Here is a 17,731-nt window from a genome sequence, read left to right as displayed (position 1 = left end):
GACCTGCGTTGCTTTTGCTAGGTGACGCTCCGTTGCTTCCGCCCAGTGGGAGGAACGCAGCATGTAACGTTTGTTTGAGCAGCGGAATCCTTAGGATTTCACTGCGCATGCTTTCTCTGGCTCCCTGCACCCGTAACCAAGGTAAATATCGGTTAACCAAGCAAAGTGCTTTGCCTAGTTACCCGATATTTACCCTGGCTACGTGTGCAGGGAGACCTACACTTCCCCGCTTGGCTCCGCCCCCTCCCGCACTCCACTCCGCATGTATACACACACACACACACACACACACACACACACACACACGCACGCACACACACTCTCCTTTCCTCAGCGCCATGGCCCCTGCTCGGCTCCACGCACCCCGAACTTAGCCCCCCGCATACATTCTTGGCGGCCCGAGCGATCAGCTGATCACCTGGCGACCGGCTGCTGTGAGCGATCAGCTGATCACCCGGCAACCGGTTGCTGTGAGCGATCAGCTGATCACCCGGCGACCGGCTGCTGTGAGCGATCAGCTAATCACCCGGCAACCGGCTGCTGTGAGCGATCAGCTGATCATTCGGCAACCGGCTGCTGTGAGCGATCAGCTGATCACCCGGCGACCGGCTGCTGTGAGCGATCAGCTGATCACCCGGCGACCGGCTGCTGTGAGCGATCAGCTGATCACCCGGCGACCGGCTGCTGTGAGCGATCAGCTAATCACCCGGCAACCGGCTGCTGTGAGCGATCAGCTAATCACCCGGCGACCGGCTGCTGTGAGCGATCAGCTGATCACCCGGCGACCGGCTGCTGTGAGCGATCAGCTAATCACCTGGCAACCGGCTGCTGTGAGCGATCAGCTGATCACCCGGCGACCGGCTACTGTGAGCGATCAGCTAATCACCTGGCAACCGGCTGCTGTGAGCGATCGGCTGATCACCCGGCGACCGGCTGCTGTGAGCGATCGGCTGATTGTTCACAATAGTCTGCCGCCGGTAAAACTGTAAAAAAAAAAATAATTCAAAACGGATTCCGTTGTTTTGCAGCATCCATTGCATCCGTTGTGCCATTATATGCAACACATCTGTTGCATCCGTCACACAACGCAATGCAACGGATGCCGTTCAACGCAAGTGTGAAACTAGCCTAAAGCTGATGGCCGAGCTTAACCCCTTCTCGACAGCCATCATACATACAGATTATTTTGTGTTTAGTTGTATTGTGCGGCTTCAGTAGCTGAGCCCGCTCCAAACTCATCGACTGCCTGTTGTGTTATACAGCAAGCACCTACCTCTACCAACAGAGAATAGAGTCAGCGGTGATCTCTGCTCTTTAACCACTTAAAGGGGTTGTCCGGAACAATATTATTTTTTAACTATGAACTTAAGAACCAACAGGCGGGTGATAATTTGTAACTACCTATCTGTTCTACCCAGCAACTGGGTCACAGAGGTCACGGACTGCTCCTTCTGGTGATTCTGCTGCTTCATGTTGTCAGAGAACCTGTTCCTCTTCTGGCCTGCTCTGTCGACTGGGGGAGACTGCCGACATCATGCTGATTGACCGCTGGCTCTCCGCAGGGAGGCATCGGGAAGACTAGTACCAGTCAGCATGACGTCTGCAGTAACATCCATTCAACAGAGCAGAAGAGAAGCTGTTGACATCAGTGGAGTCCACAGACTCACTGACAGGAGAGGTCTATGAACGCTCTGCGTCGGGCACAACAGGTAGGTAGTGTGACGTCTGCCTAGAACTACGGTCTCAGGATGGCTGTCAAGGACAGGCTAGAGGCAAGCCGCTCACTAAGCAGGATCCCGAGAACCCCAAAACTCTTTAAGCCCTATACAGGGATTTGGAATTACTACAGGGCCCCGGAGATTGTTACCTGTGGAAGGCTGCAATCCCAAGAAGAGTAGTCGTCAGGCATGGTCAAAACAGGAGATACAGAAAAGGGACAAAATCGGCAGACAAGAGTGTAGTCAGGAATGAGGCTAAGGTCAAAAACCGGAGATGGCAGCGAGGTACAAATACAGGAGGCAGGAGAGTAGTCAGCGAGCAGGCATGGGTCAAACACAGGAATCAATATACAGAGCTGGGTGAAAACCAGAGACAAGCACTGAACTGCAAGACTATATCTGGCAGCGACCAGCAAACAGGAGGGGGAATAAGAAGGGTGTGGTGTCTTCTCATTGGCTGTAGTTGAGAGATGGTAACTTCAGCTGGAAGACACACGCCACCACCGTCAGCCAGTGGTACTGCGGGTCCCAGGGAAACCCAGGCTAGTGGATGGGCGGAGCCTGCACATACCAGAGCCACTGGCACGACTCCTCCCCTATCACCAGCTTCACCCACGGAGGAAATACAGTGGCGCCTGGTGACCGAAGCAGAAGACGCAGGAGCGGACTATGGTGGGGACGTGACAGGTAGTTAGCAAATACCTACTTGTTAGTTCTTAGGTCCATAATAATAAAAAAAATAAAAACCCTTTAAATGCTGCTATCAAACATTAACAGCGGCATTTAAGCGGTGCAGTCTATCTGGGGTGCTAGTATGGTGCTCATGGATCACCGTTCAATGCAATCACGGGGTGCCATCAGCTCCCCTGAAATGACTAAGACAATGAAAAGTAAAAAACAAATATTAAAAAAAAAGACCCCAAAAACCCTGTATGCTTAAATTAAAAAGAGAGAATAAAAAGCATATTTGGTATCTCCCTATCCGAAAACGTCTGATCTATTAAAATATAAAATTTATTTACACATATAATAAACGCCGAAAAGCAAACAAAAAAAAATAGAAAGAAAAAACAATCCTCATTCAGCTTCATCGACAGAAAAACAAAAAAGTTACAGATCAAAGAAAAAAGTGACAGTTTTTTTTTATTTTTTCTTGAAAATCTGAAGAGAAAAAAAAAAAGTTTGTTATTGCTGTAATTGTTCTCGGATCATTTTTAACCACATACTGATTGGTGTTTGGTACCGTGTTTATTTGACCATTACACTACACCAGGAACGATTTTGGGACTGACAGTGACTATGGCTGATGTGAGGAAGGGGCGATGTTTAACCATCACTATGACTAATGTGAAGCCATACAATATATAGACGTATGGAATATTTCCGCCTCGGTCTACAGGTGACATAGGCTCCCAGCTGAGATATTTGGATTGCTTTTGTCAATGTGACAGATCTTAAGATTTAGGATTCCGAACTGAAAGTTTCCATAGCAACAGGTTTTACAGCAAAGCTGAGTTACTGGCCGATGCTGCAAAGACATTTTCCTACATTTATTATAAATGCAGCATCTTTCTACATTACTAAAACAGCGCGACATGTAAGAATTATTAAGTCAATGTAGCTGTTATATTTTGTACAACCTGAAACCACATTTTGATCCATATTTACTTCTTATTTTTTTTTTTATTTGTTTTCGTTTTGTGTTTCTGCTGGATGAGCAGCAGTAATTATAATTACATCTACCATCAGCTATACAGTAAACATTCCTAAGGCTATGCTCACATCTGGAGAAATATTCCGGTGATTTTTCAATCTGTACATACTGTAATTTGGATAGGAATTATAATTCGAAAACTAAGACTGAACTCACTATAGTACTTCTCCATGTGCACAGGAATAGCACTACAATAATACTGCATGCACAGTATGTACCAGAATATAACTATTATAATACTGCTCCTATATACAAGAATGTACCTACTATAATACTGCTCCTATGTACAAGAATATAACTACTATAATACTGCCCCTTTGTAAAAGAATATAACTACTATAATACTGCCTCCTATATACAAGAATATAACTACTATAATCCTGCCCCTTATATACAAGTATATAACTACTATAATACTGCTCATATGTACAAGAATGTAACTACTATAATACTGCCCCGTAGGTATAAGAATATAACTACTATAATACTGCCCCCTATGTACAAGAATATAACTACTGTAATACTGTCCCCTATGTATAAGAATATAATTACTATAATACTGTCCCTATGTACAAGAATATAACTACTATAATACTGCCCCTATGTACAAGAATATAATTACTATAATACTGCTCTCCATACAAGAATATAACTAGTATAATACTGCTCCCCATACAAAAATATAACTACTATAATACTGCCCCTATGTAGAAGAATATAACTACTATAATACTGCCCACTATGCACAAGAATATAACTACTATAATACTGCTCCCCATACAAGAATATAACTACTATAATACTGCCTCCTATGTACAAGAATATAACTACTATAATACTGCCCCCTATGTACAAGAATACAACTACTATAATACTGCCCCCCTATGTACAAGAATATAACTACTATAATACTGCCCCTTTGTACAACAATATAATTACTATAATACTCCTATGTACAAGTATAGAACTACTATAATACTGCCGCTATATACAAGAATATAACTACTATAATACTGCTCCCCATACAAAAATATAACTACTATAATACTGCCCCTATGTAGAAGAATATAACTACTATAATACTGCCCCTATGTACAAGAATATAACTACTATAATACTGCGCCCTATGTACAAGATTATAACTACTATAATACTGCTCCTATGTACAAGAATATAACTACTATAATACTGCCCCCTATGTAGAAGAATATAACTACTATAATGCTGCTCCTATGTACAAGAATATAACTACTATAATACTGCCCCCTATGTACAAGAATATAACTACTATAATACTGCCCCTATGTGCAAGAATATAACTACTATAGTACAAAAATATAACTACTATAATACTGCTACTATGTACAAGAATAGGAAGACAGGTGGAGGAGCTGGAGGCAGGGGGAGAAGCTGGCGGCAGGGGGAGAAGCTGGAGGCAGGGGGAGGAGCTGGAGGCAGGGGGAGGAGCTGGAGGCAGGGGGAGGAGCTGGAGACAGAGGGAGGAGCTGGAGGCAGGGGGAGAAGCTGGAGGCAGGGGGAGAAGCTGGAGGCAGGGGGAGGAGCTGGAGGCAGGGGGAGGAGCTGGAGGCAGGGGGAGGAGCTGGAGACAGAGGGAGGAGCTGGAGGCAGGGGGATAAGCTGGAGGCAGGGGGAGAAGCTGGAGGCAGGGGGAGGAGCTGGAGGCAGGGGGAGGAGCTGGAGACAGAGGGAGGAGCTGGAGGCAGGGGGAGAAGCTGGAGGCAGGGGGAGAAGCTGGAGGCAGGGGGAGGAGCTGGAGGCAGGGGGAGGAGCTGGAGACAGAGGGAGGAGCTGGAGGCAGGGGGAGAAGCTGGAGGCAGGGGGAGAAGCTGGAGGCAGGGGGAGGAGCTGGAGGCAGGGGGAGGAGCTGGAGACAGAGGGAGGAGCTGGAGGCAGGGGGAGAAGCTGGAGGCAGGGGGGAGAAGCTGGAGGCAGGGGGAGAAGCTGGAGGCAGGGGGAGGAGCTGGAGGCAGGGGGAGGAGCTGGAGGCAGGGGGAGGAGCTGGAGACAGAGGGAGGAGCTGGAGGCAGGGGGATAAGCTGGAGGCAGGGGGAGAAGCTGGAGGCAGGGGGAGGAACTGGAGGCAGGGGGAGGAGCTGGAGACAGAGGGAGGAGCTGGAGGCAGGGGGAGAAGCTGGAGGCAGGGGGAGAAGCTGGAGGCAGGGGGAGGAGCTGGAGGCAGGGGGAGGAGCTGGAGGCAGGGGGAGAAGCTGGAGGCAGGGGGAGGAGCTGGAGGCAGGGGGAGGAGCTGGAGACAGAGGGAGGAGCTGGAGGCAGGGGGAGGAGCTGGAGGCAGGGGGAGAAGCTGGAGGCAGGGGGAGAAGCTGGAGGCAGGGGGAGAAGCTGGAGGCAGGGGGAGAAGCTGGAGGCAGGGGGAGGAGCTGGAGGCAGGGGGAGGAGCTGGAGGCAGGGGGAGGAGCTGGAGACAGAGGGAGGAGCTGGAGACAGAGGGAATATCTAGAAGCAGAGCTCTGCCCCTCTTCCCTCTTCTATCTACATAGAATCTCATCAGCACCAGTCGCCGTCTCCTATCTCAGTAATGGAAAAGTCTGCACTGAATTCAGATTTTAGCTCAGAATTCAGAATTTTTTCCATAATGACTGATCAATTCTGGCTGAGTAAAAAGCAGATTTGTCTGATGAGATATGTTACAAAGTTGCTTATATTCACATGCACTATTGATTTCTGGAATAAAAATCAAAACTTCGGTTATTCTTTAAACATATCAAAACGTCCTCATGCTGATGTCTGGAAACTTTGTAAAGTTTATTGTTATCGTGGCCGTCTAATCTGTCGTCCTGCAGAATCTCGTTTCGCCGTCACATTCTCACGTTGTTATAATCCTATACTGACCTTCTCTACTCATCCACTCGCAGCTACTACTGCACAAAGGCAGCGCCGCAGTCGGGGGACGGCTGTGATCGCTTTATCCCTTCTCTGCCTTTGATCTTGGATCAGTTTGATCTGTTTCATGTACAGTTTTCTATAGGATTGGTATGTAGAGGCCAAACAGCAGAGCCGGGTATGAATTATTGACTACTGCGCAACCCAAATAGTGAAATATGGATAAATGCACAGATATAATGTAACAATGGCCTTACAATAGGGATATGGGCTAACCAGGCCCTTATACATAAAGGGGATGTCTCATGAAGACAACTCTTGTCCATATTTTCTACATGGGTTTTAAAAGCAGACCGCCTGCCCGGGACCACCCTTTATAAGCCACAGATGAGAGTTGCTTTGTTTGAGCTCTTTCCTTTGTGGTAGATTTTAGCCATTGTATTACAACATGGACGACCAGCCATCTGAGCGACCTTCCTGCAATCTTAAATGCACAAGTCCCACTAGAACTTCTGAGGTAGTCATTTTGACTACTTTGCACCATGTATTTCTATATACTGTGGATGCCTTCCTTGGACACGTGCACCCTGAAGGATTGTGTGCCGCCTGGAACTTCTGTTTCTTCTATGTATTTCTATATAGGTGTCCCGAGTCCAGTAGTTCTAGTGTTAAAGGTGGTGTCACACACAGCGACGATGACAACGACATCGCTGCTAAGTCACCATTTTCTGTGACCTAGCAATGACCTTAACAGCGATGTCGCTGTGTGTGACACAGCGATCAGACCCCTGCTGCGAAATCACTGCTCGCTCTTGAATATTCCAGGTCATTTTTTGATCGCTGCTATCCCGCTGCGTCCCATGCATCCTTGTGTTTGACACCGCAGCAGAGCGACGGTCGCGACGACGCTGAAGGCAGTGACGTAGGACTGAAGGCAGGACAAGGGCGTGTTTTTGCGGTGTATTTTACAACGCCACCACGACTCCGATTGGTAGTTACAACAGCGTTCCGATTGGGTAACTTGCCGAAGGCGTTACAGTGATTTAATTCTTTAAGTTCTATTCTTTGTTCCAGGTAGTAGCGTCTCTGTCTGGTGTGTCGTTCTTTTTTGTGTCTTCCTTTGTTTGGCACGGTCACCCAATCAGGCGCCGCTGTAGTGCTCACCAATCGGAACAAAGGGGCATGAAAAAGGCAACACAAAGGCGCTGTAGCGATCACCAATCGGAACAGAGGGGCGTGAAAAGAGGCAACGCAAAACATGTCTAGGGGTAAACACCACGCCTTTTTCAAGGTCTGAGTCGTCGCACAGCGACGCGTGTGACACGTCCCAACGACCGTCGAGGTCGCTATGATCGCTGCTCCGTCGCTGCTTAAAATTACATGTTTGACAGCCAACTAGCGATCATGTAAGGTTGCTGTTACGTCACAGGAAATGGTGACGTAACAGCGACGTCGTTGTCGTTGTGTGTGAACCCAGCTTAAAGGTAATCTGTCAAATTTTTTGCTATCTAATCTGAGAAGGGCATGATATAGAGACAGGAGACCCTGATTCCAGCAATGTGTCACTTACTGCGGTAGGGATGTGTGGTGTTGTTTCAATAAAATTAGTGTTTTATCAGCAGGAGATTATCACTACAGGATTAGTTGTCTTGTGCCTTGTAGTCCTCCTGCTCTGTGTAAACTTACTACACTAATTGGCAGGTTTCTGCCTATGCACAGTGCACACAGAAAGCTGCAGTCAGTGGTAGGGGCAGGGTTATACAGAGCTCAGCATTTAGAGAACTGGTAGATCTGAAGCAGAAAATACAGTAATTTTAGCATAACTGCAACTATAACCCAGTAAGTGACCCATTGCTGGAATCAGGGTCTCTGCCCCCTACATCATGCTGCTCCCAGACTACACAGCAAAAACTTGCAGACATTCCCTTTAAAGAATGAGCTCCCCCTCAATGGAAAATCATATAAGGATGACTGTGAAATAATTAGTTGATTCAACATTGAGCAGACCTCACGTCCAGACTACTATATCTAATATTTTGTATAACCGCCATGATTTTTAAGGACAGCACCAAGTCTTCAGTGGAGAAGTGTCTGCTGATCTCAGCCCAACTGACAACCTACAGGGAATTCTGAGGAGACAAGTTGTCATCCCTCTCCATCCAGCATCCGGACTCTGAAAGAGACGATGCCATGCCGAGACGACGTGGTGCTGTCCTTAAAATTATGGAGGTCATGCAAAATACTAGATGTTGCAGTTTTGATGTGGGGTGTACTCATTTTGCATCAACTACTTTGAGTAAAACTGAATATTTTGCAATGAATGTTCAATTTTTAGCCTTTCCTTCATATTATGGATTAAAAAAAATATATGAAACTCAGTCTTGTCAGAATATTACAAATTCTTCTTGCATTCATTCTTCTATTTTAAAGGGGTGTACTTATTTATGCTTAGCTCTGTGAGTGTATATGCAGTGGGTGAAATAAGTATTGAAAACCTCACTAATTTTCTAAGTAAATGTATTTCTAAAGGTGCTAATGGTGTAAATTCCACACCAGTTGTCAGTAACAACCCCATCCAATCCACACAGGCAAAGAGATCAAACTATAGATGGTTCAGTGGTTAGCACTGCATGGTGGCTCAGTGGTTAGCACTGCAGCCTTGCAGCGCTGTGGTCCTGGGTTCAAATTCCAACAAGGACAACATCTGCAAAGAGTTTGTATGTTCTCCCCGTGTTTGCGTGGGTTTCCTTTGGGTTCTCTGCTTTCCTCCCACACTCCAAAGACTAATTGGAAATTTACACTGTGAGCCCCAATGGGGACAGTGATAATCTGTAAAGTGCTGTGAAATTAATAGCGCTATATAAGTGATCTAAATAACTGGATTTCCATAACTTAAGTGATTTGTAATAATGAGAAGTGACACATGGTATTGAACATGTTATTGAAAAGTATTTAATACTTTATACAAAAGCCTTTGTTGATGATGATGAAGCTTCCAGATGCCTCCTGGTTGGACACACTAGTCGCCTGCATTGCTCAGGTGGATTTTGGCCCATTCTTCCACACAAGCACTCTTTACATCCTGCAGATCACAGCTCCTTCTATGATCTCCGAGCTTTAGTTCCTTCCAGACATTTTCTATTGGATTCAGCTCCGGTGATCGGCTTGGCTATTCTAGCAGATTTATTTTCTTTCTCTGAAACCAGTTGAGAGGTTCCTTGGCTGTGTGTTTGGGATCATCGTCTGCTGAAATGTCCTCCCTCGTTTCCTCTTCATCATCCTGGTAGATGGCAGCATATGTCTATCAAGAATGTCTCGGTACATTTGTCCATTCATCCTTCCTTCAGTTACATAAAGTTTGCCCGTGACGTATGCTGAAAAACAGCCACACACCATGATGTTCCCATCTCCACACTTCACTGTTGTTGGTGTTTTTGGAGTGATTTGCCTTTTGCCTCCAAACATGGTGTGTATTATGGCCTCTAAAGAGTTCAATTTTGGTCTCATATGACCAGACTATATTCTCCAGTATTTCACAGAATTGTCTAAATGGTGTTGAGAAAACTTTAAATGCCCTTGAACCTACTTTTTGTCCAGCAATGGAGCTTTGCGTGGTGAGCGTGCGTACAGGAGCGTGCACACAGGCCATGGAGGGGGAGTGCATTACTTATTGTTGCTCTGAAGCAATTGTACCTGCTGATTCCAGGTCTTTCTGGAGCTCTCCTTAAGTGTCCTTGGTTCTTCTGACACCTCTACCTGAAATCTTACGGGGAGCACCTGGTCGTGGTTGGTTTATGGTGAAATTATGTCTTTTACCCTTCTGGATTAAGGCCCCAACAGTCACTGGAACCTTCAGTAGTTTAGAAATTCCTGTTTTACAACAATCAGATTGACAGCTCACTGATTTTACCCATCATGAGATGTTTCCTTATGTGCTACCTTGGTAATGAGGCACCTTTTTATAGGCCATCAGTTGAACCAGCTGAGATTATTTTTCATTTTGTGACAGGATTGTTTTCTTATTACTGATAGATTTCAGCTGGTGTCATTACATTCCATGGCTTTTTTCACCTCTTGTCCTGCATGTATTCAATACTTTTTTCCTCTGTCATTTCTTATTATTACACATCACTAAATTATCGACACCTATAATTTGATTTCGTTGCCTGTGGACTTGGTATGAGTTGTTACTGACATCTGGTGAGAAATTCATGTCAATGCCTTTATAAATATATTTACTTAGAAATTGGTGACGTGTCCAATACTTTTTTTTACCAACTGTATGTATGTGTATGTATATACATGTATATTATATACTTGAATCTTGCTTAAAATGGCATATTTCATGGTATTGCATAACTCATCCTTTTTCTCACTTGCTTTTCAGGTCAATGAGCAAGCTGGCCCAACTTGAGAGACTTGACCTGGGCAATAATGAGTTCAGTGAGCTGGTAAGAAGACAAGTGATTATCTTGTTCTGGAAACAGTACTGGATCATTTGTGCCCTGAGATGGTGGATGGGCATTCCTTCTACTGAAAACATACTGTATATATACGTTAGCCATAGTTTGTAAGTACATGTCAAAAGGAGAAAGAAAGAAGGTAGCCAGGAAGCTCCAACATCATGTACTATAGGGGGGACAACAGTATCGCTTCATATAGGTTAAGAAGTTAATATTTTAGTTAGGAACCCGTATATATATATATATATATATATATATATATATATATATACACGATATAGATATATATATATATATATATATATAAAATATATACGATATATATATATATAATATATATATATATATTATATATATATATATATATATATATATAATATATATATATTGGTTTCTCTAGTATATTACTTACTGTGTGGAATTGTGTTGTATATCCAATAATGCCACCTGAACTAGTACTGCCCCCTTTGTACAAGCATAAAATAATTGTAATAAATCACACTATGCACAACAAAAGTATCTACTATAACACTGCCTCCTATGTACAAGAATATAACTACTATAATACTGCCTCCTATGTACAAGAATATAACTACTATAATACTGCCCCTATATACAAGAATATAACTACTATAATACTGCCCCTATGTACAAGAATATAACTACTATAATACTGCCCCCTATGTACAAGAATATAACTACTATAATACTGCTCCTATGTACTAGAATATAACTACTATAATACTGCCCCTATATACAAGAATATAACTACTATAATACTGCTCCTATGTACAAGCATATAACTACTATAATACTGCCCCCTATGTACAAGAATATAACTACTATAATACTGCCCCTATATACAAGAATATAACTACTATAATACTGCCCCTATGTACGAGAATATAACTACTACGGTATAATACTGCTCCTATGTACAAGAATATAACTACTATAATACTGCCCCTATGTACAAGAATATAACTACTATAATACTGCCCCTATGTACAAGAATATAACTACTATAATACTGCCCCTATGTACAAGTATATAACTACTATAATACTGCTCCTATGTACAAGAAGATAACTACTATAATACTGCTCCTATGTACAAGAATATAACCGCTATAATACTGCCCCCTATGTACAAGAATATAACTGCTATAATACTGCCCCTATGTACAAGAATATAACTAGTATAATACTGCTCCTATGTACAAAAATATAACTACTATAATACTGTTCTTATGTACAAGAATATAACTACTATAATACTGCCCCTATGTTCAAGAATATAACTACTATAATACAGCTACAATGTAATTTTGTCCACACTAATATCGAACTTGTTTGTATTTCATGTATTTACTGACGTCTGTTGTATAAACATGTAATATCCAGGGTTCCTCATCTCTTGCAGCCCGAGGGCCTGGAACTAATACAGAATTTGAAAGAAGTGTGGATAGATAACAATTCTCTTCAGACGATGCCTGGGGTAATCATTTTATATTGTGTCCGTGCTGATTTGGGTGTTTAAAACCTTCGCTTGACTAATGTAGGAGAAGTGCAGCATGTGGCTGACACAGTGGAGTCCTCTGCTGGCGGTTTATTGGGCTCTATCTATCTATCTATCTATCTGTCTGTCTGTCTGTCTGTCTGTCTGTCTGTCTGTCTATATAGCCCATGGGACTTTTTGGCTCAAAATAGCAGAGCATTTTTCAAGCATTTGTATACAAGAAATGTTATTGATAGCCTTGGGGCTTTGCACCCATCTTTTCATAGAAACTTTTTTTTTTTTATCTCTAGATAGATAGATTGGTCATCTTTCTGTCTGTTTACAGATCCAGCACTGTCCTTTCTATTACAACTGTGAATTACATTATAACTAGGGATGAGCGTTAAAAGTTCGGTTTGGGACCTGAACTTGAACCGAACCCATATAACTAAATAAGGACCCAAACTTTGGTGCTGTAAAATGTTCAAGAGCTAGGGGCTTCAAAAGGAAGTAAAACGGGGGCAATTTCCCTGCAAATATGGATACAGATATAAATAAAATAAGAAAATGATGTTGGTTCCCCTTATATTTGATAACCAGTGCAGGTGAAGCAGACAACGGCAGGCTGCAACCCTCCGTTGTCTGCTTTACCTTGGCTTTCGCATGGGGTTTTTGCTTTCTTCTGGAGCCAATTTTTAGACTATAAGTTGAACTTGATGGACTCGAGTCTACCACCATCATCCACTTTTTAGACTGTAAGTTGAACTTGATGGACTCGAGTCTACCACCATCAACCTTAAAAACGATGAAACTATAAATGTGAATATATACTACCCAGACCTATGGCCGGCTAAAAAAATTCTGTGTGTCTCACAAGTCTATAGGTAAACTGAAACAGCTCATCTACCTGGACATGTCGAAGAATCGGATCGAGAGCATAGAAATGGAGGTGTCCGGCTGCGAGTCCTTGGAAGATCTTCTCCTTTCCTCCAATTTATTGCAACACTTGCCTGACTCAATAGGTAAGGATGGAATGAGTGCTGTGGATCAGCGCTGGGGATCTGGTTCATATCTCACCAAGGACATCATCTGCAGGGAGTTTGTATGTTCTCCCCGTGTTTGTGTGGGTTTCCTCCAGGGGCTCCACTTTCCTCCCTCACTCCAAAGACATACAGATAGGGAACGTAGCTTGTCAGCCCCAATGAACAGAGTGATGACAGTGTCTGTACAGCGCTGCGGAATATGTTGGCGCTATATAAGGAAGTAAAATAAAAATAAATTGCCAGACAGCTGTGAGATGATAGTGACACTGTAAGGGCGTCTTCGCACGTGCGATGTCGGTGGGGTCAAATCGAAAGTGACGCACATCCGGCATCACTTTCGACATCGTAGTGTGTAAATCCTAGATGATACGATTAACGAGCGCAAAAGCGTCGTTATCGTATCATCGGTGTATTCTCCGACATTTCCATAATGCCGGTGCCGTGACAGGTACGATGTTGTTCCTCGTTCCTGCGGCACCACACATCGCTGTGTGTGAAGCTGCAGGAGCGAGGAACATCTCCTTACCTGCCGCCGGCGGCTATACGGAAGGAAGAAGGTGGGCGGGATGTTTACGTCCTGCTCATCTCCGCCCCTCCGCTTTGATTGGCCGCCTGCCGTGTGACGTCGCTCTGACGTTGTACGACCCGCCCCCTTAGGAAGGAGGCGGGTCGCCGGCTAGAGCGACGTCGCAGCACAGGTGAGTGCATGTGAAGCTGGCGTAGCGATAATGTTCGCTACGCCAGGAATCACAAGATATCGCTGCTGCGACGGGGGCGGGGACTATTGCGTGCGACATCGCAGCATCGGCTTGTGATGTCGCAACGTGCAAAGCCTGCCTTAGATTTATATGTTTACTTGGGTTTTTTTTGCAGTGAGTGCAGATAAAAAACGAAAATTAATATGAGAAGTTAAGAGAAGGCTGAAGAAGTTATGTCATTGAGGCAGATTTCCCTTTAAATATACCTGTGTTAGGCTGGGTGCACACAGTGTGTTTTTGCCGCGTTTTTTGATGCATCTTTTTCTTGAAGATTTTCAGAAATTTGCAAGGATATCCTGATGCTAGCAAAGTCTATGAGAATTCTGAAGTGTGCACATGTTCAGGATCTTTTCCTTGCAGATTTTCTTGCAGAAAAAAATCTGCAGCTTGTCAATTCTTTCTGTGTCATTTTCACCATTGAAAGCAATGAAAAACGCACAAAAAAATGCATAAACAAACGCTGTAAATTGCACAAAAGAACATGGGAAATCGCTGCAAAAGCATATATTTTTTATGCAGCGATTTTCCTGCCAGAACATGCAGATTTAGGTGCAGATTGTCTGTAACCAAATCTGTAATGTGTGCACATTAGCCGTATACTTCCCTTGTTCTGATCATACTGCCTCCCCTCGCCACATTCAAAGCTCCATTGAAAATACTACTTGGACGTGATTCCTCTCTATACATTGATCATATATCTTAGTGCAACGACCTCTAATGATCAACTGCGATCAGTGCAAAAACACTTATATTCCCTGCACTGCCTCCACAGGACAAATGAAGCATTACACAATCCCCATTAAAAACACAATGACTTGGAAATGTAATATGGATGTGTGCAGTCCTCCAGAGACAGAGGCAGATGATTATTGTGGCTGTTCTCCGCTCTGGATATTATAGGAGATCAACCCCTATTAAATCCACATGAAGGCAGTAAAACTCTCCAGTGGACCCTGTAGTGTACTGTGGATTGACAGTGCCCACAGAAGAAAAATTATTTTGCACCCTTTACCCCACGTAACAGTAGAACAGCATAAGATCCTTCCACCCGTCCAGTAATGAACCTTGACTTAGGGCTGCGGACACACAAAGCACATCGGTCACTCATGCTAAAGGGCAGGTTTCATGTTTATTTACCTTTTCTTCCTCGCTGATAATTAGTTTGACTTTCCCTGAACTTTATTGTTTTGCTTTTAATAGGTCTGCTGAAAAAACTCACAACTTTGAAAATAGATGACAATCAACTTGTAGCACTACCAAATACAATTGGAAAGTGAGTATAAAAAAGATGAAGTCTCTGATGCTCCTGTTATCTTAATAAATAGATAGATAGAAAGATAAGAGATGGATAGAGGAGAGATGGATAGAGGAGAGATGGATAGAGGAGAGATGGATAGAGGAGAGATGGATAGATAGATAAGAGATGGATAGAGGAGAGATGGATAGAGGAGAGATGGATAGATAGATAAGAGATGGATAGAAGAGAGATGGATAGAGGAGAGATGGATAGATAGATAAGAGATGGATAGAGGAGAGATGGATAGAGGAGAGATGGATAGATAGATAAGAGATGGATAGAGGAGAGATAGATAGATAGATAAGAGATGGATAGAGGAGAGATGGATAGATAGATAGATAAGAGATGGATAGAGGAGAGATGGATAGAGGAGAGATGGATAGATAGATAAGAGATGGATAGAGGAGAGATGGATAGATAGATAAGAGATGGATAGCGGAGAGATGGATAGAGGAGAGATGGATAGATAGATAAGAGCTGGATAGAGCAGAGATGGATAGAGGAGAGATGGATAGAGGAGAGATGGATAGAGGAGAGATGGATAGAGGAGAGATGGATAGAGGAGAGATGGATAGAGCAGAGATGGATAGAGCAGAGATGGATAGAGCAGAGATGGATAGATCAGAGCTGGATAGAGCAGAGCTGGATAGATCAGAGCTGGATAGAGCAGAGCTGGATAGAGTAGAGCTGGATAGAGCAGAGATGGATAGCGGAGAGATGGATAGCGCAGAGATGGATAGCGGAGAGATGGATAGCGGAGAGATGGATAGCGGAGAGATGGATAGAGCAGAGATGGATAGAGCAGAGATGGATAGAGCAGAGATGGATAGAGCAGAGATGGATAGAGCAGAGATGGATAGAGCAGAGATGGATAGAGGAGAGATGGATAGCGGAGAGATGGATAGCGCAGAGATGGATAGCGCAGAGATGGATAGCGGAGAGATGGATAGCGGAGAGATGGATAGCGGAGAGATGGATAGCGGAGAGATGGATAGCGGAGAGATGGATAGCGGAGAGATGGATAGCGGAGAGATGGATAGCGGAGAGATGGATAGCGGAGAGATGGATAGCGGAGAGATGGATAGCGGAGAGATGGATAGAGCAGAGATGGATAGAGCAGAGATGGATAGATAGATGGAGAGAGGAGAGATGGATAGATAGATGGATAGAGGAGAGATGGATAGATGGATAGATGGATAGAGGAGAGATGGATAGCGGAGAGATGGATAGAGGAGAGATGGATAGCGGAGAGATGGATAGCGCAGAGATGGATAGCGCAGAGATGGATAGCGGAGAGATGGATAGCGGAGAGATGGATAGCGGAGAGATGGATAGCGGAGAGATGGATAGCGGAGAGATGGATAGCGGAGAGATGGATAGCGGAGAGATGGATAGCGGAGAGATGGATAGCGGAGAGATGGATAGCGGAGAGATGGATAGAGCAGAGATGGATAGAGCAGAGATGGATAGATAGATGGAGAGAGGAGAGATGGATAGATAGATGGATAGAGGAGAGATGGATAGATGGATAGATGGATAGAGGAGAGATGGATAGCGGAGAGATGGATAGCGGAGAGATGGATAGCGGAGAGATGGATAGCGGAGAGATGAAGAGATGGTTAGATGGAGAGATGCAGGGATGGATAATAGAGGGAGAGATAAAGTAGAACTGCATCACATTTTCAAATACCGGGTGCAACCCCCCCCCCAACCATCCAAAAAATTGCCACATATAAATCCAAAAAAGCAAAGGCAGCGCTCCAAATTCAATGCATGAAAGTGTGGACTTTATTAGCCATTGGGCTAATTTTTTTTTGCATTGAATTTGTTGTGCTGCCTTTGCTTTTTGGATCTGGATGGATGGATAGATGGATTGATAAATGCATCGCAGCCATCTGGGCACATTAGACATGTTCTCTATTTTGCTGGTGATCATGTCACTGCTCTGATTGCCTTTGAGCACATACAATAGATGAAGGCTGAGTATTAAGATAGAGAGGAATGAAAGCTTTTTGCAGCATCTTGCGTCTTGGAATGTGAAGCGATAGACGCTGGATTTCCCCACATTCCTTTCAGATGCCACGGCAGAAATTCAGAAGAAGCGCTCCATTATTTGATATAAAGTCACAGCGGATTCTTTTTTAAGCTTTCAGTGGAACTTGAATTGCTTTTGCTTTTGGGCATTGAGCGCTCCTGAATTCATACATCAAAAATAAATGCTCCCTTTGTGTGGCTTTGCTGTTTGGATCTGTCTCTATTGTTACTCCCATGTTATTCGTGTATATGGGCTGACTAAGTCTCGGTGATAATTTAATATCGGTTGATTTTCTTCCAGTATTTGTTAGTAATTAAACACGCGGTAAATGTGTTCTTTACCTT

General features: G+C 43.9%; 1 protein-coding gene across 10 annotated transcripts in view; it reads left to right on the top strand.

Annotated features, from left to right (window-relative positions):
* LRRC7 (leucine rich repeat containing 7) overlaps positions 1-17,731 on the top strand; it is a 368,695-nt gene that overhangs the window by 268,934 nt on the left and 82,030 nt on the right. For all 10 annotated transcript variants that reach the window (XM_075320319.1, XM_075320326.1, XM_075320325.1 and 7 more), the window contains 4 exons: positions 10,682-10,745; positions 12,180-12,254; positions 13,132-13,276; positions 15,256-15,328. In XM_075320319.1, the coding sequence (XP_075176434.1) occupies positions 10,682-10,745; positions 12,180-12,254; positions 13,132-13,276; positions 15,256-15,328 (357 nt within the window). The remainder of the gene's footprint in view (positions 1-10,681; positions 10,746-12,179; positions 12,255-13,131; positions 13,277-15,255; positions 15,329-17,731) is intronic.

The sequence above is a fragment of the Anomaloglossus baeobatrachus genome, chromosome 8 (assembly GCF_048569485.1).
Source record: "Anomaloglossus baeobatrachus isolate aAnoBae1 chromosome 8, aAnoBae1.hap1, whole genome shotgun sequence".
Classification (NCBI taxonomy): domain Eukaryota; kingdom Metazoa; phylum Chordata; class Amphibia; order Anura; family Aromobatidae; genus Anomaloglossus; species Anomaloglossus baeobatrachus.
Note: the sequence above shows the minus strand (reverse complement) of the source record. Positions and strands in the feature narration are given on the sequence as shown.